Raw genomic sequence first — 19,065 nt, 5'->3', positions numbered from 1 at the left:
ACCTACTTGGAAAAATATTGCCTGAAGTGTTTCTTGGTATACAAGAAAATACAAAGCAAATGACAGCTAGTTTTGCTGGAGTTCTCCCAGTTTCCTGGCATCCTTTACATGTAGAGATTGTGAATTCTTTCAAGCTGAAGAGGTTTTACCTGAGATAATGAACCACATCAAACAAGCTGGTATTTGCTTCCAGCCACTGGATTCCAGTCTGCAGTTACCTGACAGTTCCCTCCATCAGTTTCTTCATCTCCTGACCCCAAGACCTACATATTTCTTCCCAGTTTGTTTTCATGTTTATTTTGTTGCACTGCAGTGGTGTGATGTGTTTTTGTTTTGGAGGTGCCTTTTCAAGAACGTGAATGTGATCTTGTCACTTTGAGTACATCAGCAACTGCAGGAAGTTGAAATTTTCATCCAGCAGATGGCGCCGTAGACCCACCGTCAAAGCTTGCGAACCTTCCTCCATTTAGCACTGGATGATGACTTAAAACTGAGACCCATTGTCTCAAAAGTGCAGTTTCTGTCTGATAGTAAGGATGCGTGGGAACTGCAGCTTTCAATGTAATGTTGTACTGTTGGGTGGACACTACTGTTGTACCAAGCTGTCTGGCTTTGTTTTTCAGAGTTGTCCTGAAATGACTTTGCCCACATAATAAGATTTTTCAGCTTGACCCAGATTCATCTGCTCACCACATTAAAAGAGGTTGGGGGAAGTGATGAGGGGTGTCCATGCTGCTGGAACTGGTCTTATTTGTTCTGGAGATGATCCACTCCCTGTCTGCCCAGTCGCATCTGGGGAGCAGAGTGTGGTTTTGACTACTGATGTCAGCTGGAAAGCACATGGACACTTGGTGACATCCAGGCCCTCAGCTGTGCCCTCAGCATCGAGCTACCCAACAGTACTTATGAGACAAGGCTCAATTCCAATCTTTGTTTTACTCCCACCAATGTGCTGGCATTGGAAAGGGTCCAGAAGAGAATGATTCTGGGAATGAAAGGGTTAACGTTTGGTGGCTCTGGGGTTTAAAAGAACAATGGGGAATCTCGTTGAAACCTATTGAAGAATGAAAGGCCTGCACATAATGGACTCAGAGAGGATGTTTTTGATAGGGGGAGTGAGTCTATGACAGAGGGCACAGCCTCAGAATATATGGATGTCCTTTAGAACAGAGATGAGGAGGAATTTCTTTAATCAGAGGAGAGCAAATTTGAAATTCATTGCCACTGACGGCTGTGGAGGCCAAGTCATTGGGTCTATTTAAAGCAGAGGTTGATAGGTTCTTGATTAGTAAGAGCATCAAAAGTTCCAGGGAGAAATCAGGAGAATGAGGTTGAGAGAGATAATAAATCAACCATGATTGAATGGTGGAGCAGACTCCATGGGCCAAATGGCCTAATTCTGCTCCTACATTTATAGTCTTAAGCTGTCCCATCTGCATTCTCTCCCTGTTCTCTCTCCTTCCTTCAATGTAGATATTGTGATTCCTGATAGCCAGTTTAATGAAATGCCAACTAGGATGCATACAATCTAAAAACAAAGTATCAAACTGCAGTTGAAAATCTGATGAGCAGGCAGCAGAACCACTTAATATTTTGAAGAAATGACCATTCAGTGGTGACGTGGGAGTGCAGGTGGTAAGAGCATTGCCTCACGATGCCATGAGCTGGATTCAGTCCTGACCTTGTTTGGTATCTCTGTGGAATTTGTACATTCTCTCTGTGACCAAATGGGTTTCCTCTGAGTGCCCTGGTTTCCACCTCACATCTTGAAATAGTGCAGATTGGTAGGTTGATTTGTCAGTGTAAGTTTCCCCTAGTGTTTTTGTTGGGGGGTGGATTGAAGAGAATGTGGGGAGAATTTGAAAAAGGAATATATGTAAGATTATTGTAAAATGTTTGATGATTGGTGAGAACTCATTGGACCAATTGGCCCGGATCTGTGCTATATTTCTCTCTATGATTGCTATAAATTCGAGTAAAGATTGTTTTAAGTTGCAACAGAAGCGAGCAGAGACAACAAGTAGAATGGGTTGATGTCAGAGGAATCCCCCAAAGAGTTCCCCACTGCCTTCCTAATTGCATTTTTAGGCAATCGTTTTGTATTTTCTCACACTCGTATTTAATATTGGTCTGTTCCTCAACCCTCCACATCCTTAGTCACCATGGAGTCTCAAGAGTGCTGAACTTATTCTTTTGGACTCTATTTGCCTGCTCTTTGCTGAACACTGCTTAAATATTTTCTATTTCTCTTTGACATTGTTGTTGCCCATTTTGTCAACTTCGAACAGGGAGATGACAGGACATCAGATCATTCTCCTAGTTCAATATTAACCAGGCAGACAGAACACCTGAATAATGGGATGAGTACATTATTAAATAACTTGCCAGACTAAAAGGGGATAAAACCCTGAGTCAGGATGGATTACAATCACTCATTTTAAGATGATCTAGGCAAGATAAAGTAGTGCACTCTATTTTTTTCCTTGTGAATGCTGCTTATATGATGAAATATATCTGGGATGCTGCTGGAGGTAAGTTTATCATTGCACCTGTACTTAAGTGTCCTTATGTATATGACAACAAACCCAACTTTGGGTTGAGCATTACAGTATGTACTGTAGATCTTGCCACAATGAAGGAATCTATAGACAGTGTGCTTGATATTCTTACCCTTCTTGCTGTTTGTCATTATTGTTTCCCATTTTATCAACTTCAAACTATGTACTTTTATTCTTCATTATCATCTTATATTGTGGTCGCTGTTGGATAGATTTTGCCCTCTTTTGATTCTCTCACCTGCTCATTCCTCTACAGACAATAGTCTAATTTTCCATATTGCTATAGAAAAAAGGACTGTTTGGATTTTGGAATTTTATTTGCGTATCCTTTCTGCCAAATTAAAATTTTTAGTGGAATTATTTCTGTAATAACTTTAGACATTAAACTGTTTCTGGTGCCTAAGCTGCAACCACTTTAGCAAACAGAAGCTTGACCTGTCTGCAACCAGTGGGCCCTGTAAAGGCAAAGACACTATTGTAGAAACCAAGCAGATGTGACAGGACTTTGGAGAAGTTGGATGGATGTTGAGTGAACATGGATACCTAGGTTTTAACACTGTACTATATCGCTGCAGGTAGATGTTGAATATCCCCTAGCATGACTTTAAAGAGCAGAGGAGTTTTCACCAATAGCCTGGCTGATTTTTATCCCTTAACCCACGGCACTAAATTAGATAATGCTGCTCATTGTCACATGTACATTGAAACATACAGTGAAATGTGTTGTTTGCACTAACAGCACACCCAAGGATGGTCTGAAGGTATCCTGCAAGTCGCATAGCCCATGCTTGTGGCAACATAGCATGCACACAGTGCTCAGCTTTCACCAACTTGTGACAGAGCTTTCACCATATACTCCAAAAGTATTTCATTGTTTCCAAATCAGCTATGTGAGGGGGGAAATAAACCATTAGTGGAATTGCTCCAGATGGATGGGTGAGAGTAGCTGTTGAACAGACATATACACATGGTTAAAAGTAAAGGATGTTGGTATTTGTGGGATTTCTGTCTTTGCGAGAGAGATCCTGTGTTCATTGAGTTTGTAACGTCATGCAAATTCTTTGAGTTGTTTAGGTTGGTTATGTACAGTTGTGCATAGAGAGTTATTTTGACGTTATTTCCATATATTACAAAGATTATATGTGCAGTTAATTTTAAAATACATGAACTTTGCCTGAAGGGCTGTTGTGCATGCCTCTGTGGAATTTGTCATGTCTACTCCTATTTCAAGAGGATGCTGTGAAAGTCATCAAAGCATTTAAAGCCCACTGTCATTTTGGGAAGGATGGATTCATTTCTCCAAACAAAGTTCTTGGATCTTCAGATGCAGCTTGGAGCTGTTCTTTCTATCTCTCCTCTTGCTCCAATTGATACATTCTAGAAGAACCTGCTCTTTGCCTGTTAATTGCTGTCTGTGATTTTGAAATTCTGATGTGTCTGTTGTTAGAGTGGATCTAAAATGTGGTGAGAGATCCCCAGCACATGTAACTGGGACAAGTGAGTGATCAGAGATTAAGAGAGGTTGGATAAATGCTAACAAGTCCTGGAGTGGCCAACACTATTGTGAAATGGTGTTGGGAGACAATGCTTTAATCCAGACAGCAGCACGAATGAGCTTGGACTGCTTAAGAGGAGCTGTACAGATTTTAACATCTCTTAAGAGTTTCAGAGAAACCATTGCACTGTGTCCTACAACTTTGAAATCTGTTTCTTATCCGCTTTGATTTTAGTTTGTTAGATGGTGTTTGAATACATGGCTTAAAAGGGTGAGCAGCTTCAAGTTAATGTCTCTGAAGATCTGTCCTGGGCCCAACGTTGATACACTTACACAGGAGGCATGCCAGCAGCTATATTTCATTGGGATTTGGAAGAGATTCGGTATGTCACCAAAGACTGTAGCAAATTTCTACTGAAGTTCCTTGGAGAGTATTTTGACTGGTTGCATCATTGTCTGGTATGGAGGGGCCAATGCACAGGATTGGTAAAAGCTGCAGAGGGTTGCAAATGCGGCTGGCTCCATCATGAGCACAAGCCTCCCCACCATCAAAGACATCTTCAAAAGGTGATGCATCAAAAAGGCAGCATCCATCATTAAGGACCCCACTACCCAGGACATGCTCTTTTCTAGATCCTACCTTTGGGGAGGAGGCAGGATCTTGAAGGCAAACACTAAAAGTTTTGGGAATAGCTTCTTTCCCTCCACTATCAGATTTCTGAGCAGCCCATGAACACGACATCACTATTTTGCTTTTCTTTTGTACTATTTATTTATTGTTCTAGATATTTCTTACTATAACAACTTGTAGTTTTTATGTATTGCACTGAACTGCTGCCGCAAAACAACAAATTTCACGACGTATGTCAGTGATAATAAATGTGAGTTTGAGTCAAAGGTCATCTGGGTAATTGTACTTGTGCATGTGGGTGGTGGGTAACTGTGTCCATGTATACTACCCATGAGACAAGTCACCTGCTGGTTGCTTTAATTAAAGACCAGGCAGGTGCTCTCCAGTTATAAATCATTGATTTCAGTCAGGATCAAAATGCAGAATGGAAGTCAGAGAGAGTAGAGATCTGGATAAGGTGAGTTTATGGGAAGTGGTTAGCAGGAACACTGGGTCTAAATCATGAAACACTCTACCCATCAGTACTGTGAAAATGCCTTAACCACATGAACAGCAGTAGCTCAAGAAGAAAGCTTACTAGAGCACATGAAAATTGGAGCAAGATAGGTCAGCAGGATCCTCAAGCCTGCCCTACCATTCAGCATAATTGTGGTTGATCTGCACTGGCCTCAGTTCCTCAGAACCCTTAGTTCCTCTGTTTTCAAATATTTATCTCCATCTTAAACATATCAAATGATCTGCCTTCCACCACGCTTTGCGGCAGAGAATTTCAGACTTTTGTAGCTGTATCCCTTTGTGACAGTTGTACTTGTGAAAACACCTCAACATCTATCCTGTTAAACCCAACTGGGATCTTGTATATTTGAATGATGTTTCCGCTCATTCTTCTGAACTCCAAGGAATATGAACCCAAACTGTCCAACTTCTCCAGACAGGGCAATCATCTCATTAGCCCACTGAATCTCCTTTGAAAGGTTTCTATTGATACTATATCTTTTTTCAAATAAGGGGACCAAAACTAGAATCAGAATCAGATTTATTATCACCGGCATGTGTCGTGAAATTTGTTAACTTAGCAGCAGCAGTTCAAGGCAATACGTAATATAGAAGAAAATAATAATAATAAATAAACCAATTACAGTGTACGTATATTGAATAGATTAAAAGCAGTGAGGTAGTGTCAAAGGTTTTTTTTTGGCGTCTGCGTGCGTGCGAGTCTGTGCGTCCGTGATGATGTCTTTTTCATGGCTTTTTGCAAGGCATGGAGCGGGAGAGAGAGACTGTGTGGGACGCCACTGCTCACACAGACATTTTCACAGTATTTTTCCCTTCATTTTACGAGGTCAAGTTGCGATCTCGACACTCAACCTGGCATGCATGGAAAGTGTACTTGGGAGCGGACCCGACTGGTTTCGAACCCGGGAACCTCCGCTCCGGGTCCAGCGCCGATGTCATTGCGTCACCAGCTGGCTCAGCGTCCGAAGTTTCAATGTCCATTTAGGAATCAGATGGCAGAGGGGAAGAAGCTGTTCCTGAATCGTTGTGTGTCTCTTCAGGCTTCTGTACCTCCTACCTGATGGTAACAGTGAGAAAAGGGCATGCTCTGGGTGCTGAGCGTCCTTAGTGGTCGCTTCCTTTCTGAGACACCGCTCCTTGAAGATGTCCTGAGTACTTTGTAGGCTAGTACCCAAGATGGAGTTGACTAGATTTACAACCCTCTGCAGCAGCTTCTGGTCTTGTGCAGTAGCCCCCCCATACCAGATAGTGATGCAGCCTGTCAGAATACTTCTCATGGTACATCTGTAGAAATTTTTGAGTGTATTTGTTGACATATCAAATCTCTTCAAACTCCTAATGAAATATAATCGCTGCCTTGCCTTCTTTATAACTGCGTTAATATGTTGGGACCAATTTAGATTCTCAGAGATCTTGACACCCAGGAACTATGTACAGTATTCGAGGAGAGAGTTCACCAATTCCTTGTACAACTGTACAATTCTTCTCGAAATAATTGCTAATATTGGCTCACCGCTGGTTCAGCTTGCAAGTTAGCCTTTCAAGAATTCTGCACAAGGACTCCCAAGACCCTTTGCACCTCAGATTTCTAAATGTTCTCCATTTAGAAAACAGTCTATGCCTTTGTTCATTCTACACTTCACTACATTATATTCAATTTGCCACTCCTTTGCCCATTCTCCCATTCTCTCTTAAGTCTTTCTGCAGACTCCCTGCATTTGGTTCATTACCCCCAAAACCTTTCCTATCCATGTACTTATCTGGATGGCTTTTAAATGTTGTTAGTGCACCCACTTCAACCACTATTTCTGGAAGCTTTTTCCAAATGCATGGCATGCTTTGCTTGCGAACCTATCCCGAATGTTCTTTTCAAAATCTGTGATCTTCAGCCTATGCCCCCTTGGTTTTAGTACTCCCTCCCTACAATGTTCTTTCACCCTGTCTTTGCCCCTCAGGTTCTTACATACCTCTATCAGGTCACCCCTTAACCTTCTAGGGAATTTATCCAGGGAATGAAATCCTAGTCTATGCAACTTCTCCTTGTAACTCAGATCTCCCCAGTCCAGGCAATATCCTGGTAATACTTTACTGCACTCATTCTAGTTTAGTATTGCTGAATAAAATGGTACTCCTCAATGAAAAGTGGCTGAACCCAGAGTAGATCAAAATTTCTCTCATCTCCAGGCTCCGCAGCGCAGATGGTCTCAGCTTCATGGCCCCAGGAACATTCCATACTGCGGCTACTGGTTTATAACGTATCTCGTAACATGCTGCTCACTGATGCATTAGAGAGGTCTGCAAGATATGTATTCAAAGAGAAAACACTTGAACTACTTCTCTTTCAGCCCAGAGCAGGCAGTGGGCATAAAGATCTGCTAGCCTTGAAAGATTTCCTGTAGTGTAGGCATTAATAAACTAGTGCTTCTTTTGGAGACTATGCTGGAAAAGATTTTTATAACACACACACAATGCTGGAGGAACTCAGCAGGTCAGGCAGCATCTTTGTTAGCTAGGGGTGAGGCACCGGATTGAAAGATAGCTGATGGCTGTGCCTTCATTTCAGAATGCACTGTAAACCTTTTAGACCCCCTTTTAAAATGCTGTTTACATTGTAAATACATTTTGGTATTTACCTATTTTTTTGCACAGTTTGTTCCATTTCCATACTTGAAACATTATTTTTATATAATTCTTTATAATCATTGGAAGTTTTTTTTTCTGTTGCAACACCACAGTAAATGCCTAATACATGTAAATGTATATGACAAATAAAGTTGATCTTTGATTCTTGATTTTAAGAATATTACCTGCAGTTGGGAAAGCAGGCGTGCTTACAGAGAGGGAGAGTCAGAGTAGAAGATTGAAGTCTGGATGGAGAGCAGAACGAATTGGTTGAAGTCAGAGGATGAGAAGCTGTTTCCTGTGTTGTATTATTCCATCTGTAAAATCATTGTGTTGATTACTCCAGTTCCTCATTCCTTATGAGTGAAAAGGGTGTAGGCTTTCCATGGATAACAAAATACCACACATTCTTCTAAAGCAGAAGTTAGTAACATGAACACTACAATGGACGTCCTGCAGTCAGCTTCTCCATGGATAGAACAAGTTGTAGGTTTGAACAAAGATGTGTGTTTGGCTATCCTAATGCAGGCCACCATACCTGTTCATTAGCCTGCCACCAGGGATGTGTATCCAGTTCAGGATACCAGTACAGGTAATGGAGATTAGTCTGCGTGGGGAGAGTGAGGTAACTTCCTCATAGTCTTGTCTGTAAAGACTCAGCTGATGTCCAGTTGGAAGTAGAGAAACCACTGGTGCAGAATCTGAATTTTTAGCTTTAAATATTATTTTTGGACAGAGTCATATAACCCAAGACGTAACTATTTGTTATGTAGTTATGGCAAATGGACAAGGTCTATAATTATCCCTCTCCCTTGCTTCCCTCATGGCCTTGCAATTCTAGTCCTTTTCAAGTATTTTATTGTACTTTACTGAAAGTTGCAATTGATTTCTGTGTTTAAAACATATCTTGGGTTATCTGAAAATTTCCTTTACTGATTCACCTTATCTCACGACCTTCAGTTTCTGACCCATCTGCATGAGGAACCTATTGATACAGATTAATTAATTGCATGTACATTAAAACATACAGTGAAATGTCTCATTCGTGGAAACTGCCAACACACTTTGGGAGGTATTGGGGCAGCTAGCAAATGTCAGCACAGATCTCAGTGCCAACATAGCATGTCCATAATTCTCGGCAGTGCAACACAGAACACAACAAGAAACAAATCAACAACAGCAAGGCAAGGCCCTTTAATCCTCTCACATCCCTTTTCTGCCACCTATACACTCAGGCTGCCTTTCAAATCCCAAACAACCCCCAACTCTAGGACAGGCTCCAAAAGCCTCCATAATGAAGACTCTGCTTCATCATCTTTGTCGTAAGGAGAAGAGCCACAACTTATGAAGTCCCTCAGCCACATTATTAATCTAGTAAACCTCTTCTGCGTCTGATGCGGGGTCTTCCCACTGTACACTACACCGTGTCCGTGAATGTTCTAAAGTTAATTGCCACTCTTCAGTAATATGGATCAAGGTTGGGAACTGACTGAAAACAGCACTGATGTGGAATGGTCATCGCATTTAATGTTGTATGGTAAATTGACAGCATTGCTTCACAAATGTCATTAAAGTCTAAGCACTTGTAAGAGGAATGGATGGGGTGAAAATTTAAGTGCAACATTAAAAAGGAAATTAAAAATGTATTGTCTTCCCTATTCAGAGTTGAGCACTTACCAGAACTTGATCACAAGCAACAACAGTGGTGCATGTATCACGTAAGTACCAAAATTCAGTTCACTCGCTTTAAATTTGTAAAAACTTTGGAGAGCAATGGATAATTGCATTGCTTAAAACATTATTGAACTGTACTGACAAAGATGCATCCATTTTAGTCCCTGGTCTATATTGTTGTCAACTAAAGTTACGAGTGCCATCTTTCAGTGCTGACTTGGCCAAAATATCATTGATATCGGTGTGGACCTGAGGGGCAAGTTTTCCACAGAGGCTGGTGGATATCTGGAAAGAACTTCCAGAGGATGTGGCAGAGGCAGGTACAATTCCAATATTTAAAAGGCATTTGGGAGAGAGACTTAGATAGGAAAAAATAGAGGAATATGGGCCTAATACAGGCAAATAGGATTAGCATAGTTAGGTGTCACAGTCAGTGTGGACAAGATGGACCTCCCTGCGTGCCTACAGCTTCTTGAACCTCAGTAGTCTGGATGCCACAAGTAGGACCAGGGGAAAAAGTGCTGGGGGTTTACCTCCTGATCACTGAGATATTACCAAATCGTGATTGGTTCCGATGTTGTTCACAATTAAATAAGCTGGTAGTACACTGCTAGACACAGTCAGTTGTAACTGGGGCCTACTAGTCTTCCTTTGGTCATGGTGAAACACAGTGGAGAGGAAAATTGTTATTGGTTAAATATGGGATTTTTAAAAAAATTGTCATTTCACCTGTTGCCCTACAGCAACTTATTACCGAGTTCCCTTGCTTTGCAAAGTCAACTGTTATTGTGTATCAAGGCTCTTTGGAACCTGTTCTAATAACCCCTTAAGTGGGACCCACTTGGATGTTAGAAACATAGAAAACCTACAGTATAATACAGGCCTTTCGGCCCACAATGCTGTGCCGAACATGTACTTACTTAGAAATTACCTAGGGTTACCCATAGCCCTCTATTTTTCTAAGCTCCATGTACCTTTCCAGGAGTCTCTTAAAAGACCTTATTGTATCTGCCTCCACCACTGTCGCCGGCAGCCCATTTCACACACTCACCACTCTCTGCATAAAAAACTTACCCCGACATCTCCTCTGTACCTTCTACCAAGCACCTTAAAACTGTGCCCTCTCATGCTAGCCATTTCAGCCCCGGGAAAAAGCCTCTGAATATCCACATGTTCAATGCCTCTCATCATCTTATGCACTTCCGTCAGGTCACCTGTCATCCTCTGTTGCTCCAAGGAGAAAAGGCCAAGTTCACTCAACCTGTTTTCATAAGGCATGCTCCCCAATCCAGGCAACATCCTTGTAAATCTTCTCTGCACCCTTTCTATGGTTTCCCCATCCTTCCTGTAGTGAAGTGACCAGAACTGAGCACAGTACTCCAAGTGGAGTCTGACCAGAGTCCTATATAGCTGCAACATTACCTCTCAGCTCTTGAACTCAATCCCACCATTAATGAAGGCCAATGCACAGTATGCTGCCTTAACCACAGAGTCAACCTGCGCAGCAGCTTTGAGTGTCCTATGGACTCGGACCACAAGATCCCTCTGATCCTCCACACTGCCAAGACTTTTACAATTAATATTATATTTTGCTATCATATTTGACCTACCAAAATGAACCACCTCACACTTACCTGGGTCGAACGCCATCTGCCACTTCTCAGCCCAGCTTTGCATCCTATCGATGTCCCGCTGTAACCTCTGACAGCCCTCCACACTATCCACAACACCCCAATCTTTGTGTCATCAGCAAATTTACTAATCCATCCCTCCATTTCCTCATGCAGGTTATTTATAAAAATCACAAAGAGAAGGGGTCCCAGAACAGATCCCTGAGGCACACCACTGGTCACTGACCTCCATGCAGAATATGACCCGTCTACAACCATTCTTTGCCTTCTGTGAGCAAGCCAATTCTGGATCCACAAAGCAAGGCCCCCTTGGATCCCATGCCTCCTTACTTTCTCAATAAGCCTTGCATGGGGTACCTTATCAAATGCCTTGCCGAAATCCATATAGACTACACCTACTGCTCTACCTTCATCAATGTGTTTAGTCACATCCTCAAAAAATTCAATCGTGCTCGTAAGGCTTGACCTGCCTTTCACAACCCACGCTGACTATTCCTAATCATATTATGCCTCTCCAAACGTTCATAAATCCTGCCTCTCAGGATCTTCTCCATCAACTTACCAACCACTGAAGTAAGACTCACTGGTCCATAATTTCCTGGGCTATCTCTACTCCCTTTCTTGAATAAGGGAACAACATCCGCAACCCTCCAATCCTCCGGAACCTCTCCCATCCCCATTGATGATGCAAAGATCATCGCCAGAGGCTCAGCAATCTCCTCCCTTGCCTCCCACAGTAGCCTGGGGTACATCTTGTCTGGTCCTGGAGACTTATCCAACTTGATGATTTCAAAAGCTCCAGCACATCCTCTTTCTTAATGTCCATATGCTCAAGCTTTTCAGTCTGCTGTAAGTCATCCCTACAATCGCCAAGATCCTTTTCCGTAGTGAATACTGAAGCAAAGTATTCATTAAGTACCTCTGCTATCTCCTCTGGTTCCATACACACTTTTACACTGTCACACTTGATTGGTCTTATTCTCTCATGCCTTGTCCTCTTGCTCTTCACATACTTGAAGAATGCCTTGGGGTTTTCCTTAATCCTGCTCGCCAAGGCCTTCTCATGGCCCCTTCTGGCTCTCCTAATTTCATTCTTAAGCTCTTTCCTACTAGCCTTATAATCTTCTCGATCTCTATCATTACTTAGTTTTTTGAACCTTTCATAAGCTCTTCTTTTCTTCTTGACTAGATTTCCTGTACCCTACCATCTTTTCCCTGTCTCATTGGAACATACCTATGCAGGACATCATGCAAATATTCCCTGAAAATTTGCCACATTTCTGCCGTACATTTCCCAATTTATGCTTCCAAGTTCCTGCCTGATAGCTTCATATTTCCCCTTAGTACAATTAAACACTTCCCTAACTTGTCTGTTCCTATCCCTTTTCAATGCTATGGTAAGGGAAATAGAATTGTGATCACTATTTGGTCTTGAATCAATTTTTATCAGCAATGTAGATAACTAATAGAATCAACAAAATATCAAAGAACTTTAGTTTTTTTACAGAATAGAACTGGAACAATAACAACCTGTCAACTGAAGTAAAACATTCACTCTAATTAATCAGTTATTACTCTATATGCTTCTCTTCTTGAAATCAAATGTGCCAAAAATCTAAGCAGCTTCCATATCACAAGCCTGTATAGGACTGTTCTATTGGAAGGTTGAATTTGAAGGCAGAGTATGAGGTTAATGGCAAGATTCTTAGCAATGTGGAGGAACAGAAGGATATTGGGATCCACTTCCTTGGATCTCAAAGTTACTGCACAAGTTGGTAGTGTTGTTAAGAAGGTGTATGGTGTGTTGGCCTTCATTAGTCGGGATTGAATTCAAGAGCCACAAGGTAACATCGCAGCCCTGTAAAACGTTGGTTAGTCTACACTTGAAATGTTGTGTTCAGTTCTGGTCACCACATCTTTCTAAAGGCGTGGAAGTTTTATAGAGGGTGCAAAGGAAATTTACCAGGATGCTGCCTGGATTGGAGAGCATGTCTTATGAGGATAGGTAGAGTGAGCTTGTGCTTTTCTCTTTGGAACGAAGGAGGATAAGAGGTAACTTGATGGAGGTTTACAAGGTGGTAAGAGGCATAGGTCTAGTGGACAGCAGAGACATTTTCTCAGGGTGGAAATGGCTATCACAAGGGGGCATAATTTTAAGGTGATTGGAGGAAACTATAGCGGGGATGGCAGAGGTGGTTTTTATACAGAGTGGTGGGTGCGTGAAACGCCCTGCCAGGGGTGGTGGTAGAGGTGGTCGGCACATGGATAATAGAAAAATGGAGGGCTATGTGGGAGAGAAGGGTTAGATTGATCTTAGATTAGATTAAAAGGTCGGCACAACATTGTGAGCTGAAGGTCCTGTACTGTGCCATAGTGTTCTATGTGTCTCTGGAGCTTAGAAGAATGAGATTGTATCAAAATCAAGACGTTTGTTAAAAACTAAGTGGTGGACAGATTCTACCTCTGGCTTCGACCAGAGGTTACTATTTAAGGCTGAGATGAGGAAATATTTCTTCACTCAGAAGAAGGTTAACCTTTGGTATTCTTTGTTGTGCAGGGCACTGAAGATTTAGTCATTGCATTGTTATCATTCAAAACAGATTTCTGGGTAATAAAATAATCAAGTGATTGAGGCTTAGAACTTGAAAATGGCACTGTGATAGAATTTCAGTGATGATCGTGATACATGGAAGAGGAGGCTTGACATTCAGCTGGCTTACACCTGCTCCAAATTCAAATGTTCCCCTGCTTATTTGTTCCGTTGCCTAACATGAGATAACACTGCATTTTGTGAATAAAGCCTATACCTTTTCTAGTTTATGACTCTGAGATACTTAGTTGTCAGGTAGCCATAATTAGAAATGGTGTGGGTCCTGTAACTTTCAAATTTCTAAGTTCAAAGTAAATTTATTATCAAAGTACATAAATTCAGTGGTCATTTTATGAGATATCTCCTCTGTATGATCATGGTCTTCTGCTGTAGCCCATCCACTTCAATTGTTTGACACGTTGTGCTTTCAGAGATGCTCTTCTGCACACCACTGTGGTTATGTGATTTACTGTTGCCTTCCGGTCAACTTGAACCAGTCTGGCCAGTCTTCTCTAATCTCTCTCATGAACAAGGTGTTTTCACCCATGGAACTGCCATTCACTGGATTTTATTTTAAACACAAAATACCCTGCAGATGCTGGAGTCAGAGCAACACTTTGTTGTTTGCACCAACTTGAGAAACTGTTGTATGTGAAAATCCCAGGAGATCGGCAGTTTTGGAGATATTCAAACCAGTTCTTCTGGCACTAACCATTATTCCACAATCAAAGTCATTTGGATCACATTTCTTCCCCATTCTGATGTTTAGTCTTATGAACAATTGAACCTCTTCACCATTTGCATGCTCTTATGTATTGAGTTGTTACCACACGGTTTGCTGATTCGATATTTACATTAACATGCGGATGTACCTTTACAAAGTGGCCATTAAGTGTATATGTCACTATATACTATCCTGAGATTCATTTTCTTACAGGCGTTCACAGTGGACCAAATATATACATTAGAATCAATGAACTACACACAAAGGCTGACAATTAATGTGCAAAAGAAAACAAACACATAAAAACAAATATTAATTATAATATATAAATAATACTGAGAGCATGAATTGTAGAGTCCTTGAAAGCGAATCCATAGGTTGTGGAATCAATTCAGCATTGATGTGATGGAAGTTATCCACACTGGTTCAGGAGCCTGATGGTTGAAGGGTAATAACTGTTCACCCATTTCATCATCCTCTATCTCATCTCCAGTATTTCTCCATATACAAGTTTTGTTTTATGTCGTGGATTGTTACTTTCATCTATTTTAGGACTAAATTATTATAAATTGTTATATATCTTGCTACTCTTGTCTTTGTCTGCTGCAGTATAGACTGTTCTCGGGAGACCCTCGACTTAGATGGGATTGTGATGGTGCTGGATCGCCACCTTCATGATACAGTTACAGGGATGATGACACGAATTGCTATCTTGAAGTGGTTGTATCATCTTTATATCAAAACTCCTAGAAAGGTAAGGGCTTTAGGTAATTTATCAAACCTACATCTCCAGGTGAATGTGATCCCAGATTCGTCTTAGTAACGTAAGCCAAAAATGTGTTCCAACACCTTGTACGAACCTTTTGGTTCATACCCTTCTGTTCCTTCCTATGCAAATACCTGTTCAAATTGTACATGCCTTTACCACCTCCTGTGTTCCCAATACCCATCACCCTGTGTGGGAAAAATTGTCCCTTAGATATCCCTAAAGATGTTTCTCTCGCATGTTATACCTGTGCCCTATACAGGTGTCCCCTGCTTTTCGAACGCTTGCTTTATGAAACCTCACTGTTACGAAAGACCTACATTAGTTACCTGTTTTCGCTAACAGAAGGTGTTTTCACTGTTATGAAAAAAGGCAGCGCGCGATAAAAGGCAACACACGCCCCGAGCAGCCAAGCTCCTCCCCCGGAACTGCATTCTAGCCGGCATTGCTTAAACACGTGCCTGTGAGCATCCGTTTGCAGGATGAGTTCGAAGGTATCGGAAAAACCTAAAAGAGCTCGTAAGGGTGTTATACTTAGCGTAAAACTAGACATAATTAAGCGTTTCAATCGTGAATGAAGTAAGGACAAAGTGAGTTTGGCTTGTGGAAGTTGACAAAGATGATGTTGAAGAGGTTTTGGCATCCCCTGACCAAGAACTGATAGATGAAGAGTTGATGCAATTGGAAGAGGAAAGGATAACAATCAAAACCGAATGCAGTGGCGAACGGACCGCAGGTGTAGTCGTCCAGGAACTGAACGTGAAGCAACTGCATGAGATTTTCGCTGCAATTATGGCAGAAAAGTACGACTTTAATTTTGAAAGGGTACGTCGGTTTAGGGCATATTTACAAGATGGTTAGAGTGCTTACAAAGAATTGTATGATAGGAAAAATGCACGAGGCTAAGAAGTCAAGCAAGCCTTCCAATCAGCCACAGCAGACGACCAACCTTGACCTTCGACATTGAGGCAGACAGAGATAGAAGAAGATGACCTGCCTGCCCTAATGGAAAGAGACGACGATGGGATGACACCCCAGTGTCCCAGCACCCCAATCCCCGGGCCGCGGACCGATACATTGCCGCGGAGAATGCAGCGGTAGCCGGGACGCACCCAGCACATCTTTAAGAAAAAAGCTGAAATAAACAAGCTAATTAATGAGGTGCTGTCCGGCACATAAATGTCAGCCCAGATCAGAGGCGATGCAATCAGGGTATATAGGGTGTCAGGGAGGGGTAGCACCTCTGGTGGGGGAACATGTCACGTCCTTTTCAGGGCGGTTAGTCCACCTTTGGTCCCCACCTGGCACTCAGCTCTCACCTGTGGCTCCCCGTAGCTGTTTGCATGCGACAGCGGCCACACCCCGGGCAACGGCTTTGACAAGCCAGCTAAACCAGGTGAGGGTAGCCGACGGGTCTCAAACCCTCGGTGAGATAGGGAGTTGTCTATCCCAGCATGTGAAGACAGACTCCGGCGGATGAGCGGACGAGACCAATAGAAGGTCCAATGGTCGAGAAGGCGGTCTCTGCAAGCGTCGTGGAACGTGTAGAGCAGGACAAGACACAGAAGATGTCCTGGTCATCCACTGCGCCTAGTCCCATCTCCAGCCGTCTAGACTCTGTCTTGCCACTGGATCCAGATGGGAATTGGGAAGAGAGAGTGAGGCTGACGCTGCGCAACTCTCCCTCACTTAAATCCAAATCACGCGCTAGTCTCGACACCATCATTATGGTGTCGAGGTCCTCATCGATGTCAACGATGGACGAACAACAACTATTATTTTAGGTTTTATGTGTTATTTGGCATGATTTGGTAGGCTATTTTTGGGTCTGTGAACACTCACAAAATTTTCCCATATAAATAAATGGTAATTGCTTCTTTGCTTTACAACATTCTGGCTTACGAACTGTTTCATAGGAACGCTCTACCTTCGAATGACGGGGGAAACCTGTATCTTGTACTCCACTGCCCTGTGGAAGTGACTCTGACAGTCTATCTTATAATTGCTCATAATTTTGAGTTTCCATCAGGTCACAACTTGGCCTTCTGAATCATACCTCTTCCCACCCCGCCACATGCAAAAATGCCATTCCCTATTCCCAGTTCCTCCGTCTCTGCCACATCTGCTCCAAGGATGAGGTTTTTCATTTCAGGACATCTCAAATGTCCTCTTTCTTTAAGGATCGTGGTTTCCCTTCTGCTGACATCAATGTTGCCCTCACCCGCATCTCCTCCATTTCCCGCACTTCGGCTCTCACCCCATCTTCCCGCCACCACAACAGGGACAGAGTTCCCCTTGTCCTCACCTACCACCCCACCAGCCTCCGGATCCAGCATATTATCCTCTGCAACTTCCGCCACCTTCAACAGGACCCCACCACTAAGCACATCTTTCCCTCTCCATCCCTCTCTGCTTTCCGCAGGGATCAGTCCCTCCACAACTCCCTGATCCACACGTCCCTCCCCATGGATCTCCCACCCGGCACTTATCCATGTAAGCGTAAGTGCTACACCTGTCCCTACACCTCCTCTCTTGCCACCATTCAGGGCCCCAAACAGTCCTTCCAAGTGAGGCAACACTTCACTTGTGAGTCTGTTGGGGTCATCTTTTGCATCCGGTGCTCCCGGTGCGGCCTCCTCTACATCGGTGAAACCCGACGCAGACTGGGGGACTGCTTCGTCAAGCACCTCCGCTCCGTCCGCCACAACGGACAGGATCTCCCAGTAGCCACCCGCTTCAACTCTGCTTCCCACTCCCATTCAGATACGTCCATACATAGCCTCCTCTACTGCCATGATGAGGCTAAACTCGGATTGGAGGAGCAACACCTCATATACCGTCTAGGTAGTCTCCAGCCCCTTGGTATGAACATAGAATTCTCCAACTTACGTTAATTCCCTCCCCCTCCCTTCCTCTATCCCTATGTCACTCTGCCCCTCCCCCAGTTGCGTATCACCTCCCTCATGGTTCCGCCTCCTTCTACCCATTTTGTTTTCCCCTATTTCTTCTTCACCTTTCCTGCCTATCACCTCCCTTCCTCCCCTACCCCACCCCTTTATCTTTCCCCTTACTGGTTTTTCACCTGGAACCTACCAGCCTTCTCCTTCCCACCCTCCCCCCACCTTCTTTATAGGGCCTCTGCCCCTTCCCTCTACAGTCCTGATGAAGGGTTCCAGCCCGAAACGTCGACCAATCTTTTCCACGGATGCTGCCCAACCTGCTGAGTTCCTCCAGCATGTTGGAAGTGTTGCTTTGACCCCAGCATCTGCAGATTATTTTGTGTTGGCCTTCTGTGTTCTAGGACATGGGTTCCCAACCTTTTTAATGCCATTCACTGAGGGATCCATGGACACCAGGTTGGGAACCCCTGTTCGAGAGAGAATAAATCTAACCTGCCCTGTCTCTCCTATAGCCCTCCATTCCAGAAAATATCCTGATAAATCTCTTCTGTTCCCTCCATCACTACCAGAAGCAGCCAGAACTGTACATAGTACTATAAACATAATCTATGCAAGGTTTTTTACAACTGCAGCATACATTCCATGCATTAGCCCCGAAGAAAAGCATACAAAAAAGCTGTCTTCACTACGCTATCCACCTGTGTTGCCACTTATATTGAGCTACAGACTTGCACCCTCTGTACATCAATGCGCCTAATGTCCTTGGCACTTACTATACATCTCCTGTCAGAATTGGACTTACAAAGTGTACTATTGCTGGCAATAGTTGGAAAATCAATACTGGGATTGTCTGAAAGGCAGAAGTGAAGGATTGTTGTCTGTGGGGTTTTGCAGTACATTAATGGCAGGGAGAGAGGAATGCAGCTCAGAAGGAAAGCTTTTCAGTACAACTGGTCCA

At 43.0% G+C, this 19,065-nt stretch overlaps 1 protein-coding gene across 1 annotated transcript in view; it reads left to right on the top strand.

Annotated features, from left to right (window-relative positions):
- Nucleotides 1-19,065, top strand: part of vac14 (vac14 homolog (S. cerevisiae)) — a 454,421-nt gene that overhangs the window by 66,603 nt on the left and 368,753 nt on the right. The window contains exons 11-12 of the mRNA XM_063066634.1: nt 9,486-9,540; nt 15,051-15,195. Coding sequence (XP_062922704.1) covers nt 9,486-9,540; nt 15,051-15,195 — 200 coding nt within the window. The remainder of the gene's footprint in view (nt 1-9,485; nt 9,541-15,050; nt 15,196-19,065) is intronic.

This window comes from Mobula hypostoma, chromosome 14, assembly GCF_963921235.1.
Source record: "Mobula hypostoma chromosome 14, sMobHyp1.1, whole genome shotgun sequence".
NCBI classification, from domain to species: Eukaryota; Metazoa; Chordata; class Chondrichthyes; order Myliobatiformes; family Myliobatidae; genus Mobula; species Mobula hypostoma.
This window is presented reverse-complemented; position numbering and strand designations above follow the sequence as displayed.